Source organism: Numida meleagris, chromosome 5 (assembly GCF_002078875.1).
Source record: "Numida meleagris isolate 19003 breed g44 Domestic line chromosome 5, NumMel1.0, whole genome shotgun sequence".
Classification (NCBI taxonomy): domain Eukaryota; kingdom Metazoa; phylum Chordata; class Aves; order Galliformes; family Numididae; genus Numida; species Numida meleagris.
Window position 1 is genome coordinate 31586332 of NC_034413.1, and position 16924 is coordinate 31603255.

Here is a 16924-nt window from a genome sequence, read left to right on the forward strand (position 1 = left end):
ATAGACACTTCAAAGTCGCGGGAAATACAGCCAGTCATATATATAAAATACAGTAGTCAGATACTCAAAATAGCGTTCTGATTAAGAAATATATTTAATAATAACCTTTTCAATAAAGCTTAGAAACGTCCACTCAAAAAATCAGAAACAACTCTCCTCTCTTCCAGCCATCTTTTTCCCTTCATAGACCTTTCTGAAGTATTTCAATACTTTCAAGTGGAATTATTAACGCACTTCTAAGTTTTATTCTGAAAAAGTAATGAAGTCCACTGTAGGACTATTTTTCACATTCAGTACCCTACTCAATTGTTTTAGTAACACGTTTTACTGCTACTTTCTTCTCAAGTGTGAGTATGTTGGATTCTGCTTTACACACATACACACAAAAATCACACAAATATATTCATTCAAAATTTTTAATAAAATAAATTCAAATACATCTTGTTCTCTGCCCATAACTGTATTGTTAAATATAAAAGAAACAGATACTTTTAAGAAACTAGAAAAAAAAAAATGAGTCATAAAAGTTGGTTTGAGATACATAACTCAAAATCCAGTCTGTCAATTTTTTCAAAATTAAGCAAATTGATCATATAATCCACCAATTCTTAAAGGACACTGCTAAAATATTGCAATAAATAAATAACTTATATCACTTAAGTAAATGCTTTACAGCTTCTCAATTCAAGTGAATAAAATCAGGAGTACCAATGCAAATTATGTATAAACGAGTCTGAACGATAACTCTCTACAAGGAACTGCAGGAGAAAAAGTGTAATAGTCTATTGCATACCATACTTTAGAAATAACGCATACACACATATACAGACTCTAAGATAATCTTCATTTTCCTCCTCCACACCCCAGAGGTTGAATATGGTCCATATGCCTAAATACATAAGTGCAGCAGCATGCAGTCTTGTTTGTCACCCTGTTTTAAACTAGGGACAAACCTGTTCACAAGAGCCAGTCCTTCAAAGTATGTAACGTACTCAAAGCCTTCAATAAAATGAATTGAGAACACTAAGCTCTACAGAAAAGGTACAGAAACGTTTTGTAAGATTACATGCTAACTGCCTTAAGATCTTTTCTAGCACTTGTCACTGTACAAGTTCCCCATTTTTATTTGTGTAGATACAGATTTTTTTTTTTTAGAATAGAATGCATGCAAAGAAACTGGTTTCCAAATTGCAAGATTACTGATGATGTTAAATACATCTCGTCATTTTTTATTGAAGAGGCTGAAAAAACTTTCTTACGTACCCACACAAAGATACATGCTTTGATCTCAACATACAGAAAACTTGTACAAAAGGCAAAAAGAAAAGGAGGTTAAGTTGTGGTCTACTGAGTTCAGCTTCTACAGAGCTGGCAAGTAGCTGAATATGAAAATCGATCCATTTTTTTCAATTAATTTTAATTTAAATTTTAAGGAAGAACAGATATCTAACTACTAGCTTGAAAAGCAATATAATCATGTGTTTAACTCCTGGAATGGTGATAAAGCTAAACAACTAACAGATTGAAACCCGTATAAAATGTGGGTGTAATTTTAAAACTGTGCAATTCTTAACATTTATCTAACGAAGCCTATAAGATTAAGTGCAAAAAATGTTTATCGCTAACTAATGTTTATTATGAATTGTCTCCTAGTTTGACTCCAGGAAATTAACCACATTTTGGCAAATAAAATTAAGTTGTCAGACAACAGCAGTGCCACAGTATCATACATATTAAACTTCAAGTAATTTATTCACCAACATAACTTTTACATTAAAGCTTAAAGAAGTTTAGTTGAGGCGCAAGAATTGTTTCATAAGTTCATACGTGGTAAAAGCCACAGCCTGGGAAGGAATACAACGAATATAATTTAGTGATAGACCACGGTACAATCCTCTTCGTATTCCATGTTGTTGATACACATATTTCAGTGTCTGCACCATTGTACTGGAAAAACAAGAACGTGAATCATTATTAAATATACACATTTGATAGTTAGAATCACTTTCTTAAATACAAGGCATCCTTTCACTTGGTTCTTACATGTGACCTATGGAAAAACACGGGATTCCAAATAGCAAAACATGACAGTCCTTTTAGGACTCATAAGACAGTCAGAGCTTCTGCAAGAAATTTGGGCTCAAAGGCTTGAAACTGGAAAGAGGTTGGTGCAATTCCATCTAAAGAAGCTTCAGTCTGAAAAATAATCTGCCTTAAAAGACATAATAATAAATTTTATACCAGAATGGTGGCTACACATTGTTTTCTATCTGTTAGGAAGTAGTTAAGAAGCACCATTTTTGTCTCACAGAGTAGGACAATGCTTTAATATATTACTCTTCTGTAATATAGAGTAACAGAAAAATACATTTGCCCATTGTAGTGCACACTTCTAACATTAATCGTCAGTACTTAAATTTTGCATCCCCCTTTTTTTTTTTTTTTTGGAGCACAGGATCATACATGCCCACCTAAAGTTCTGCAGATAAAGTTTCTGTTTAGCCCTGTATTCTATAACTTGCATGTGTGCAGTTTCCCTGCTCCAAGCAAAAATCTGTTTTCTCCTGAGATAAACACAACAATTTGCGTGAAGTATGATGTTTAATCTTACTTAAAGCAGAATTTGCAGTAGCTATGCAAGCAGGAAGATTTTTCTCACATACCTATATTGAAACTGAGCAAGCAATCATTAAAATGCAAAGCCTTTGAGTAAAAAACTGTGAGATGCTCAACATTTCCAAGCTATTAAAATTATTACTCCTTGAGAATATCTTCAACGTGCTTCAAAACTTCAAGGTTTCCTTCTTCTATTTTCCTCCCATCCTCTAAAGATAAATGTCTACTATCCTACTCTCTCCAAACAGTCAAAACAGAATTGTTAAGCGAGAAAGCCTAACTGTAAAAGTGTTAGTTCTCACAAATGCAGGAAGCAAAATCCAAGGACAATTAGCACATTTTTATTTTAGAAGGACCTGGAGTGGAAAGCAGTCAAGAAAAAGACCTTATGCTGCTAATGAAAAACAGAACAGCAATTTGCACAGTAAGCCATCTCTAAGGTATTTATAAAGGTTATTAAGAAAGACTGCGGTTTCTAAGATCCAACTCATCACGCAGGTGGTGAACACCTGATTCAGATACACAATACACAAAATTAACAGTAGGCAAGATAAAAATTTCCTGGAGCTGGATTTGGTTGGGGCAATTTGAAACTCAGAATGTTTTCCAAAATGACAACTAATTTAATACTACAATTTTAAGGATATTATGGTACTTCAAGCTCTCACAGACTGAAGCATATAACTAAAATACTGCAGGAGCTCCAACAACAATCAGTGTGTGTGATGTTACTGTAATTGAGGTTAATAAAGCAGGTCAAATAAAGCAATATTACACAAAATAATCTTGAGAATAGATTCTGCGCCACTAAAAAATATACCTTGAAAAATTTCAGTAGAAGCAGGTAGTTTGTCACTTAGGAATCCTACTGATACTAAGGATCAGTTAGTTGAATAAAAATATACATAAACATTTTTTCATACACAGTAACAATACAAAAGCATACTTCAATTTTCGTGTTTGTTTTTATTTCTGAACCTCAGCTTTTGTTCAGCTGTGTGGAAACATAACACACTTCATTAAAAGCATGAAGAAAACAACAGCACAGGAACTCATTTTTTTTACTTTTAAACTAAGAATTTAACATCGTTCAGAAATCTAAGAATTCAGTCACTAAAGATGAAAAGAAAATACTTACAGGCACTTTTCAGAGTCTGGGAGAACCGCTCCTAACTGCATTCGCCTACGAGTTACATCAAGGGGATATCTACAGAGGAGATATTTGAACAGCAGTTCAACAAGGAATATTCTTGTGTTTTTGTTTTTAATTAAAAAAAGAATACAAAGAAGTCCATCTGCAACCTCCAAGCTCCCTTTTCAGTGAGTCAGGAATTCGGCTTAGATTCTCAACATAGCTGAAAGTTCTCAAAAAAGGGAGACTCCCCCTATACAACCAAACCAGCAAATCAAATCTCTTAATATATTCCATTTGGCACGAGTAAGGAAGACACATGAAGATCAGATGAGAATACAAAACAGTCTGTAAAACACTGGAGGGAGAAGACACCTGAGTCAAAAAAAAAATTAAAATTTTGAAGATTAATAGAAAATGTATGTTACACGTGTAATGTAATGCAGTGATTTAGTGAAAAATTGATGCCATAGAAGTCTATCAAATTCATCTGATTTATGGCCAAAAGAAAACATGAAGAAGACAGTATGAGAATGGTGAAAACAGGCAAAGTAATAACAAAGTAATGCCAAACATAGTATCTTAGGCTTTCTTTTTTCAATTCCTAAGACTTTGCAGGTTATACCATCTTAAAATAAACTGGAATAATACAATTATGCAAATGATGTTAATAGTCCAAATTTCATAGCGTACCAAACAAGATTCCAGCTGATTTTAGTTTTGTCTGTTTGTTTTAATTGACTCAATGCATTTATCTTTAAAGCCCCTGAAGATTAAAGAGATATTTACTAAGTGAAACAATATGAAATAACTGAATTGCAGTGTCTGACTGAAAAAAGACTTATTAACACTAGACTTATTAAAAAAAAATCATATTCTCAGACAAAATAGTTTTTTCTAGAGCAAACATCTATATAGAAAAAAATAACAATCAATACCCCAACTTACGATATCGTCTGAGCTATTGCTCCAGCTATGCCACCACACAGCAGATTTATATGTGTTTTCAAAACTAAGACATCAGGATTATCTAAGGAAGGCCGTCCAAGCAAGTTAGGTGCTTGAGCAAGTCCAATGCTCTTTAAGGTACCAAAGGTAAAAAAAGAAAAACCTAAAAGGAAATTTAATTTTATGTACTTTCACAAAAGAGCAAAATATTTGTTGATGTACTTATCATCATCATTAACAAAAAGCTGCAATTACAAAAATAATTTTCCAATCATATTAGAAGTTTTTCTTAAATAAAAGAAACAGATAAATAATACTTAGAGCTTTACAATAATTTTTGTCCAAATTAATTACTGTTCATGATTACCATTAAAAGAATGATTAAAATAAGCTCAACTGTGGCTTTTAAATTACTGGTTTGCTGTTAAAAGTAACCCCTAAGATCTGTTTAACCAAAAAACGTCTCATCATCTAAAGATGAGTGTAGTTTCAGCAGTCATTTCTGATGTTCCTCCATCCCACGTCACCCACTGCTTCAGCTTGGCTAAGTATTTATACAGAAGTCACCAGGAGATGGAGCCAACAGAGAGCCTCTAAGACTCCACCATCTACAGGGCTCGGCCCTCTTATGGATTTACGTGGGAGAGACAACCTGCACATTTTTTGGGGGGGAAAACTGGGAAGCAGAGGAGAGAACCACTACTTTACCTTTTTCCCTCTCAATTCCAAGTCTCAGAAAACCTAAGATTTGCCTATTGAAGGAGCTTCAACACACATTGATTAATTTAGGTAAAGACTGAACAGCCACAAATGCTTCTAGTAGCGTCCCTTCTCTGTTCAGTAAAATGCAAAATCCTTGGTTTTAAAGGAAGCTACTTAATTTGATGTGCAAATATATTAAGCAAATTTAGCAGCGCACATAAATGCTGAGGGATTTCTGTGCTCTGTTTTTAACTTACCTGCGTATGGAGCCATTCCTACAATAGTTGGCATCAGCCCTCTGTAGAACCCACTAAAACCACCTTCCTTTGAAAGAAAAATACAATCATGTTTGCGGCAAGAAATACAACAAACATCTTAAGCTACACATCTGTTTGTACAGATTCATGACAGCAATCTGACTAGCATCATCTAGCAACAGGGAGCTAACATCAAGTTGCATTTCTTGTGTCTGAAGAATTGATGGGACAACTATCTAGCTCCATAGGAGACACAGAAGGGAAAATGAAAAAAAATTTACATCCGGCATCATAACCTCAGAGATATTTCTGCATTACACATATCCCTCCTCCCCAAATATTTTGCTAACGTTTCTATGTGTTATTGAAACACAACTTTTCTTCGTTTTCATCTCCCACTTATGTAAGTCTTAGCTACATCTTAGCAGCCTAAGTAGAAGGAAGAATCCAGATAATTTTTTACATTAAGTTCAATGTGCACGCAGTGAACTCATTTTCCACTAGGTCACTACTTTCAATGCAGCGCAACATTATTTAAAGAGTATATTTCGCTTTGATAGGACTGAAGATTAAAAGAAAAAATACCTTTGTGTAAATCATCTTGAATGCATGGATAATTCCCATGTACTTGTGTTCCCCTTTTACTTGGAATGCCAGACGAACTCTAACCATATCAAGAGGGTAAGTACAAATCACTGCTGTAATACCTTTATTAAAAACAAAAACAAAACAAGCAAACAAAACTCACCTACACCTTATCTGTTTCTAGGATTATTTTGAAAATCAGAATTTCCTTTTGTGGCAGTGAATGTAATAGCATACACAGATTATTTTGTTGAAAAAGTACTTGAAAATTCATTTGTATTTATCAAACAGGAACCTCAGCAACACACAAAGGATTTATATTTATATTTGATGTTCACTGAAGCTGCACACTTATGCCTTGATTATTCTGCAGAGTTACAGGCCTAACTGTATTTACACAAGCAGTCTTCTTCATAGCTCATAAGCATCAGGCCAATCAAGTGCATCAGCCTTTACTGGATTGCAACTACAAAATCGAATCCTACATTACCTAATAAATAAATAAAGCACTATTAACATGTTTCATTTCCAAAAACTTGTGTCAAATTTCAAATATGTGATTATTGGATGTATTTATCTACTGCACCTGAAAATACAGTATTTTTAAGTAAATTCAGAAGCCTCGTCATGAACAGTACTGAACTGCATTGCATTGCTGTATTTTTATAGTTCATGTCACACCATCTTTTTTATAACTTCAACTAAAAAAGCTATTTCTAGACTTAACAAGATGTTCAAAAAAAAAATCAAATCTTAGGATTCAACTTACCATTTTGTAAACAGACCTCCAGTACAAATAATAACTCCTCTAAGAGTTACCTGAATACTAAGTCCTTCCTACCAGTAGTCTTTCAGTTAAGCCACTCAGTTACTAACAAATTATATGGAGGGACTGGTTAAAACAGATTATTAAAGACAGATTATTTTCTGGTGTTATAACACTGGCAGTGATAAAAATAAAATAACTGAGAAAAAGAGAAAAGGAAACCAAAAGTGTTTGTGATTCATGTTCTGCTTTCTAGCAACTGCTCTTCTGTATCTAAAGAACACCCTTAAAATTGATCCTACAGAAGATGAGCACCTTTTGAGCACTGGTAGGAAATTGCACTTCCTCTCAAGTTTTAATAGTTTGTTAATTATATCTCTTTTTGCATGTGCATCGTTTCCCCCCTCTTGCGTAAGGTCAAGAGAAAGCCACAACAGGAGACAAAATTGAAACAAAGATTAAAAAGAACAACAACTGTTTCAGCAAAGAGCACTAACTTTCATATCTGGAGAGAGAATAATCAATTGTTGAAAAGTGGTGGGAGGATCTGACATAAAACATCAACATCAGATGGGGTTAGGAAAAAAAGAACAGCATGGGGAGGCTATTGAAAAAACTGACACTGGTCAACTGTCAGCTGAGTTTGTGTCTTTCTGGAGTATCTTACCAGTAACATTTATTTTAGAAGACAAAAGACACCTTTTTAGATTTTTTGGACCATTCCTCTGAACAAAAAAAGCAGACAACTGCAGTTGATTTTTGATGCAGTCTCACCCACAGGATTCCAAACTTGGAAGGTGCAAAATACCAGAGCAATCTTAGGACTATTTCCACTGACCTATGCTATTAAATTCAATCCCTGCAGCCTTTTCCCAAGGAATTTCCCAAGATGTCCAGAAATACTGTAAAATTGACAATTCAAGCAATTCCAATAAAAGAGTGGGGGAAAAAAAAAAAGAGAGAAAAGGCTTTTATGGAACTTAAAGAGATCACAGGAAAGCTATCCTTATACAAAACACAACGTTATCCCCCTTTTCTTCCCAATCATCCACTGATGAGCATCCAGGAATATTCTCTGCACAAAAACTAGCAAACAGCAACCAAGAGTTTAGTTCAAGTACTAATAGTCAACACTAAGTCCAAAAACAGCACAAGTGAGGAAGAAAAAAATCAGATGGGACTGAAAAAAAATCATATCCAGTAAATAGGACTTTTAAATAGGACAGATTTTTTCACTTTATATTAAAATTGTGTAGCGATGGATTCTGGAGAGGAAAAGTAAAACAGGATTTCTAACATTTGCATTTGAAAAAGTCACAAAATATGCTTTCTTGAAGCAACTCAGAGTGGCATGTTACTGCTCACTGTTCATAAGAGGTAAATGTACATTGAGGATGGATCCAGACTTCCTTTGAGGCTCGGGAGAGACTTATTTTTCTGTGAGGAGCTATAGTCACATTTGGGAAACTTTACAGAAACACTAATCTCATCTCTACTCCTTAAACACTACGAGTTATCAGAAGGCAGAGCAGAACACCTTAAGGCCATTTCCCTCTCCTGAGGAAGCAATGTTTTTCAACTAATGTAAGTCTATCTAGAAATCTCTCCCATGGTTGGTTTAACAGGACAGGATTGGAAGTCTCTCCACAGTTCAGAGACATGTACGGCAAATCCCAGGATCTTATCTGAAATAATCATGATAGCACAAATACTGTTCCTCGTCCTGTAAGGTACCACTTCTTCAAATACAGCAACTTTCTCATTGCAAATGTTGACTCACAAGTACCTACACCACTGAAGCCAAAAAATTGTCAGGGAGAGAGCATTTTACTTAATCACAACTTCTTCAAGCACCTCTGACCACTCTTGGGGACAAGATACTGGGTTACACAAACTTTTACCAAGGCTTGGTGTAAATGAAGCACAACAGGAATCAGACTGTCCAGGCTTTGGAAGTTGACAATGAGATTAGCTGTACAGGCAAAAAGCTGTCTCACAATTTCCCTACTATTCCTCCATTTTCCTTCTTCGAAGTAAAAAAAAAAAAAAATATCTAGGGTGAGGAAATAACAAGTGAAACACGTTTACAAAGATCAGGTACTGCAAATATATCTGATGCACATGTTTTTCTGAATTCTACATCACGCTCTACATAGACCAAATTAGTACTACCGGGTTATTCTGAGGTACACAGTTGCAAAAATAACAAACACAAGTCACAGCCTTCAACTGCAGAAGATACATTCCTTCACAAGTATAAAAGAGATTAACTTATCAAGGAAGCATGTTCCATAAAAAAACAAAGCTTCATGAACTATACGAAGACAGAAAAAGCTGATGACAAAGAACATGCATCAGATAGATTAAAGAACTGGATAATTTACAAGTCTAGGTATGTCTAGACACTTACTACCTAATTGTATTACTTGCTAAATTGCACCTGAAAAAGTAGACAGCAGATTGTTTTAAAATGTTGACTCAATTAAATAACTTATTTACATCCTATTTAAAACTGACATCACATCGTTCTCCTAATCTGTAACATTTTCCAATTGCATTTATTAAGTAAAACCAAACAAACCACCATCATGCTTTCTGTATTAGGGTCTTTGTTAGTTTGTTTGGATGTTTTGGTTTGTGGGCTTTTTTTTTTTCTGGTTAATCAAGTGCAGGGGAGAAAACAGGCATTTCTGTATTTTACTACAAATTTTTCAGTAAGAAAATTGAAAGATTCAGATTTGCAAAGTCGAACTGTGATACAGGTGTTATTTGACTATTTCGTTTCCTGGATCCTACTAACAACTATGATTTCTCTATCTGCTCCTCAGCCCTGTCTTTGCTTAAAAGAAGTTATAAGTCATTTATCTGTTAATGAGGTGTTACAGCTGAAATTTGAATCACACAAGACCCAGGAAATTCAGAGTTGAAGCTTCCCCAGTAACTTTAGCCTCCTTAAATGTATGCATTACAATAGGTTCTTCTTTTCTCTCATTCCCCTACCTCCCCGCCTTGCCCTTCCCTGTGGATAAGCCTTTGATCCCGTTTATCAGTTACAAAAGATACTCAAATGTTTCCCACCATTTTGAAGCTGATTCGGGTCTGCAGACCTAGCAACGTTGGAAACTCTGACACAAGAAAGATTTAAGTAACTGTATCATACACTCAAGTGAATGCAGACAGCTGTGTGGCTGGAAGGCACAATAGGGACAAAAAGAAATACGACACAAGGGCTAGCCATTTTCAACTGCACAGTGTTACCTCTTACGAAACTGTGAAGACCTCTCTCCACCAACACTGAGGTGCGTGAAGCACACTCTCCTTTAGTCATTAAAACACAGAAGAAACAGGATAACATCCCCTTATAGGTGCTCTAAGTCATGTGAGTTAATGCAAGAAATATTACTAGTTGCTTTTAAAAGTCTCCTCATTTTGTTTGCAATTCTAGAGAACTTCTATATCTAAGACTCTGGACTCTGTGCTCTTCTTGGTGACGCCTTCCTCCCCTATAGTTTCTTGGCATACAAACCCTCCTTATCTAATGCTAATGCGACCTAGTAAACAAATACTAAGACTCTGCAAAACACATACGAAGAACCACCCTGATTAAAAATTTGCCCGCTACTATTTAACTTCCTCTGTTTACTCTGAGCTACTTTGGCTCAGAAATGACCAGCAGGATAAAAACAGACATGGATAACTATATTATATACTGACAGTTTACAATTTTTTTTTTCCTACTGCAATTGCACTACTTGTTAAATGATTATAATTTTAACATTCATATGCATACTCTAAGGAGTATCATCACAATCCTACATTGCATGTCAACAATATAAACATTTCCATTTCATTTGGGAAATCCAAAGAATCTCGCTACTTTTCTGGGTTTACATTCAACCAAGAAGCAATGGCAGACAGGTTGATGAGCCAATTCTGCTAAAACCTCCATCTTTATTCTTCATCCTGATAACACTGGATTGTTCATTTTTCAGAAGCCATAACGAACACCACAAATATCATGCTTTACACCACAGCAGGGAATTCAACCTTCGAACAATTTTAAAGAATACTCTTACACAGTTTTCAATGAGGTGACTATTTGTTATATTGACCATTTATGAGTATTTTTACTTAATACAAATTTGTGAAAGTTAGACCTGAACACTTATTAAATCATCTTCTAAACAAATATTAACTTTCCAGTGAGAAGGATGTCTGAAATGCAAGTACAAAGCTATACCTGCCAGGGATCCAGCCATCAATCGATGCACATGTCCTGAAATCCCAAGGTGCTTCTTTATTGCCTACAAAATACGCAACGTTTACTGCAGTTTTATAGGAGAAAATACAGGGAAATACATCACAGCATTTACTAGCACATGAATGCAAACCCTGTAGCTCTTACAACAAGTTTACGACTCTACAAATTCAAACCAGAGCACTTAATCACTGCTAAGAGTTTTTTGAAAGTTTACCTTGGTACCAATTTCTTACTAAGAACACCGAAGTACTAAGATTCTCCTAGCAAGGCAGAACGATTAGTTGAAGTTATTTGTACTTCAGAAGCTTATTGATTGCTTACTGAGTTATTAATCTGGTCCAACCGAGGCAAACTGAATATTATCTCTTTCACACTGTAGGGTGCAAAGAACATTGAACAAAGTTTAAGAATTGCATGTTTGATAAGGGAAAATTGTTCTCTCATGCACAGCATGTGAAACTTACTTACTCTTACAATGAAACTTTTCTGACTTTAACTGGATTTAAAAAAAAAAGAGAGAGCGAGACTGAACGAGTATTTGAGAACAAGAACTTCCTAAACTACATCAAGTCTTGCAAGAAAGTTAGAAACTAGTTTTCAGACTTACATCAAATAATTTAGAAATTTTAAGAAATGGTTAATCTTATGATGAATCATTCATAGGATCATTTCATATGTTCTTCCTTTTAGAACTGTTCTGATGGTTTTGTTTTTAACTTTTAAACTATCCTGCAAAGCACCTTTAATATTTGTTGTTAATTAATAGATAAAGTGTTATAAAGTTAAACGATTTCTTGAAATTTGTGGATTCATAAATCATTACATTATAAAGCATATCACATGCCCTTTTATTCAACACAGAATAAAACAAGCATAGCATTTTGATCAACAGCATCTGTAATTACACCACATAAAAGAACATATGAAGCTCATTGCAGTTAGTTCTTTGTATCAGCCTGCTGGAATTTGCTCTTTTGGAAAGGGAATCCCAATCTGAAACTTACTGTCTAGTAAAAGTTCTGCTATTTACTTCACTGGGTACTAAATTTGTCCTTTCAAATATGAAATTCCTCATAACTAATAGTAACATTGTATGTTTCACCATGTATAAGCTTAAAAACACAGTCATGATAACATCTGACATTTCAAAAATGCTGCAAGGATTTCTTATGAATGCATTATGAAAGAGTAAATGCATGAGAGTAGAAAGGAATATGCACACCTTGCATGCCCCCGAAATAAGCATATCTTTTATTCCAGCTCATTTTTATCTACACTGACAGTCATTTCTCAGGTCAAACATAACAGTCATTTAGCTAGACAGACTTCCAAGTTAAAGTTATTCTACCCATCAGGTACTAAGAATTCCAATGCAGTATAATAAAGAATAAAGAGTTTACATTTTCAATTTTGTTCCTACTTCATTTACAAAGGCCTATTTTTTAGCAACACAACTAACAGCAGACTTAATTAAATATATATATGGATGCACACAGGCACGCATGCAATATACAACACAAAGCTACAAAATTTGTTGGGAATTACGTTTTCCTTAAGCAACGCTGCTAACAGTTTTGCTGTTGCCCGGACATTTTGAAGCGTTAGATTCAGAAAAAATCAAGCAGCCTTATGGAAGACGTGCAGATAGATAAAAAGACACAGAACTTTCAGTGTTAGTTTTGATCACTTAAAAAAATCTGTATTCACTGTAACCAGGAAAAAAAAAAAAAGGAAAACAAAATAAATTCTACTACCTTTTTGTATTGGTCAAACGCCATAAATTGAATTGCACCATATGGAAAGATTCTAATCATCATTGCCCCGTTTCCTTTATACAGCCCAAGGTAGCCTTCCTTTTTGGGAACAGCACACAACGTAGAAAACACTCCTGTCAGCAATGTAAAAAGAAGTATTTAACAATCACATCAGGGAAAAAAAAAATCAAGCAAGTACTATGACTACAGGGAAGTATGCACAGAAATAAAGCCCAACCTCATTGCTCATGTAACGATGGAGAGTGGAAAATGCACTTTACCATCCCCAGACATTGACAGAAGGAAGAGGTTTAAGGTTAAGTTATTACCAGCTTTCCTACCTCCCAGATTCAGTGAACTTTGTGAATTCCTGCATCTCAAGTCCCATGTTTACCTGGACTACAAGCAATCCTGTTGCAGATGATAATATCCACCCCCAAAAGCTACAATTAGCAACTGAAGGAAGCAAGCTGAGTTGCTTTTCAGTTAAATCAAAAATCAATTTAAAAGAAAAATAAAAATCTAAAGTAGTGGACAAACATCCAATTGTTACATGGTAAATTAGAAAGTAAATACCATCATGGAGGAAATTAATTAAACAAGTTTAAGACTCACATTATTTACAACTTAGGCATTTTATACTTTCTGTCCCAGAGGCATTGTAAGAAGAAGCAATCCTACTCCCTCTTAACAGGCGTTAATGCAAGATCACACAAAGTCAGGGCAAAACCTACAGTTTTATTATGAACGCATTTCTAGTTATACACAAATGCTATCAAATGGACATTTTGGGGGCTTTTTTTGCCTCTATTTTCTCAAGTAAAAGAATAAACTATAACAGTAGATCAGTTTTCACATTCATACGCAACTACTTAATAATAGAAGAGCTGAACCTGAAAAAAGCTTACACATTTCTTATTTCAGGCAGAAAAGAAAAAAAGGCTGATGATAAGCTTCCATTTAAAAATTAAATCAAGCAAATGTTAGTTAGTTTCAGGGGTTCTAAGAATACAATATTAAATCTATTTTTAACATTTTACACTTATTACATGCCTCTAAAAACGCTTAGGCTGTGACTAGAATTGATGAGTTACTGTTTTTATTTCTTACAGCACATGCTCTGAGATCCACGTGCCATGAACTCTGCAGAGCAAGGGCAGGAAACAGATTTAGTGAGGATGTGATGAACCAACTACTCTCTCTGGGCTAACAGGTATGCCTGCCATCCATGTAATTTTCTTCTTTGCCTACACGTAACAAGAACATTCATTCAAGTCAAACACATTTCTAACAATCAAAATCATACATAACACCCTACGTAGGAACAAATTTAAGACTTAGCTTGCCAGCTATGGCACAATACAAACTAAACAGAAAATAATAATTTAAAATATTAGTCGAACCAATTATTTCAGCCCTCAGTTGTCAGGCTGCAGATTTGAATGCATACTTAAGGGACTGTGTTACCAAGCTGCCACATGTGTCATGGTTTTGTGATTTTCGGTTATTGGTATTCCACATCATAACATCATGTAGTGGATGTACCTAGTTCTCAGAGGAGAAAGACTACTACATTCCCCACGGTACTTTGCTCCTCTGTTACCATTTTCCAGCCGGAGGGAAAAGATAAAAGCTCGCAGTATAAAAACTTGCAGATCACGAGACCTCGTCCCTTTTTTCGCCGTCTCTCATCTTGGCAGCACCTCGCTCTCCAGCCGTCTTATCGTTGGTAGTAGAGTAAGGCCTACCTTGATTTTGGGACATTCTCTCTCTCTGTATTGGATTTATCAGCTTAAATTGTAATTATATTGTATTATAGTGTGTTGTTTTGCATTCCGATATCTTATTTAGTAAATTAGTTTGTTTCTCCTCAGATTGTTGCCACTGTTCTTTGCTCTCAGGGCCATCTCCTTACCCTTTTCCCCTTTTCCCCTTTTCCCAGGGCATGGGCCCGTGGGTCCCCTGTCCCCTTCGTCACAGAACCGGGCCAAACGCCTGTAAACCACTGACACACATGCCTCCCGTTTCCCTTCTTGGTAGTGCAACATTAATGTACAACCCTTGTATTTCATTTCAATATTTATTTTTCCAGCCTTTAAAACATGATCTTTAAATTAAAAATTTCTAAGTATTTTTAAATGTAAGAAGTTAAGTAATTCAGAAACATTTTTTTCTTGATACATACCTGAGTTTCTGAATGTAAGTTATAACATATTTGAAGAACATATGACATAAAATATCTCAAGTGTGATGCACAAGAGGGCACTGTTACAGCCCCACAGAGACTAGTTCTGAACATGCTGCCAATTCTGAGTTTATTCTCTCACCATGATGCAACACAGATGCCGAACACAGATCACCCACAACTCCTGCAAAGCACAAGTCCACTTTTACTTTCAACTTATACCAATCACACTTCTGTCTGCGTGAGTAAGTGCAAGAGTCTTGCGGGGCTCAGCAGTCATGGCTCTGTAATCACCAGCCCCTCTGCAAGGACTTCCAGGCTCTGAAAAGTTCCCACAACCCTTGCACGCTAGTACTGCCTGTAAGGACAGCAGGTTAGCAGCGGTGGCAGCTTTTACATGCACAATCCCGAGCTTGAACCTCTGATTACCAGACTCCTGCTGACTTCAGTAAGAGGAGGATCAAGCTCTAGCTCTTACGCAGCATCAAGGATTATTCTAACATCTCTAACCTGTCGACCAACGCCACTTGTACAGGCTCAATGTCTCTTATTTAAGTGTGTTCTTCAGACTCTGTTGTTTTCAAGAGAATATATGGCAAAGGGACCAACCAGACAGAAGCAACATTCTGTCTGATCAGCACTTCTCTTTATCACAGTCGGATCATGTAATAAACCAACAAACCTAAACGATACACGCTGCACTTTAAAAATGCGGATGACACAAGCAGCAGCCATCTTACCTAGATGTTTGTAATGGTGGTTATGAGCCTGCAGCAAGATCTTTACTCGATCCAGTGGAGCAGTGGTTGTTTTGGCACAGCATCCTGCAACACCTTTCCAAAGGGAGAGAAAAAAGCAATGGGGTGCCAAAGCCCTTTGAGTCAGCAGATAAATAAGGGATTCTTCTAACCTATTTTTAAATGGAGTAGGTTAGGAAAAACTTAATTAGGAAGTCAAAAAAGCCCCAATTAGGAGTAAAAGGCCCCTATTAAAAGCATGCTACGCAACTCTTCAAGCTCAGCTGAAAGTCAGCACATACTGCTTCTGCATGACCACACTGACAAGGGTTGGCCTCTCAGGTCCCAGCAGTAAGTTCCAGAGAAAGCTGGCGAAGAGCAACGCCTGCTTCCTCTGTTCCTCCCTGAGCTGTGTGTGGCAGCACCGCTCCCCAGAGCGGCACGCTGTGTCCGCACAAGTTCCCCAGGGGCTCTGGGCTGATAGCAAGAGCTGCAGCTACGAGCGGCATCACAAGAAAACCTGAAACAAACCTCATGCATCCTTGCCACATTACAAGACAACCTGGGACAACACCCCGCAGGGAGAACACGACGTGCTGCAAGAGGCTGGCGGCGTGGTTTCGCGTTGGCTTGGCTTCCTTCACACCACCGCAGCCCGACAGCTGACAGCTCTCGGGGCACCGATAAGCGGGCTGCCCTGGCATCCCCACGGTGGGTCGGGGCCTTTGCACACGTAGCTGGCAACTACACCGCCCTCTCACCGATTCCAAAACGCAAGCAAGCCACGCGCCTGCACGACGTTAAGCGCATTAGGGGCGAAAATAACAATAAATTTTTAAAATCCCATGCTTTCCGAGGTCACGTTGCCCCGGGAAAAAGCGTTACGCGACCCTGACGCGGCAGCGGCCCTGCCGCAGGACGGGCCCGGCGCCGGGCACGGCGTTACTCGGCCCAGCCGCCCGGCCCCTCTCGGCCGGGGCG

The 16924-nt window shown here is 36.7% G+C and overlaps 1 protein-coding gene and 1 long non-coding RNA gene across 3 annotated transcripts in view; one reads left to right on the forward strand and one right to left on the reverse strand.

The window, feature by feature from the left end:
- SLC25A16 (solute carrier family 25 member 16) lies at positions 403 to 16039 on the reverse strand (the record flags this gene model as incomplete). 2 transcript variants are annotated; one of them, XM_021398207.1, is given in 8 exon segments in its annotated part: positions 403 to 1947; positions 3755 to 3823; positions 4697 to 4859; positions 5656 to 5722; positions 6241 to 6362; positions 11247 to 11310; positions 13022 to 13155; positions 15947 to 16039. In XM_021398207.1, coding segments are annotated over 8 exon segments (869 nt in total), but the record flags the coding sequence as incomplete, so codon positions are not given.
- Positions 13163 to 16924, forward strand: part of LOC110399475 — an 8748-nt gene continuing 4986 nt past the window's right edge. Inside the window, exon 1 of the long non-coding RNA XR_002439226.1 lies at positions 13163 to 14234. This is a non-coding gene — a long non-coding RNA (uncharacterized LOC110399475). The remainder of the gene's footprint in view (positions 14235 to 16924) is intronic.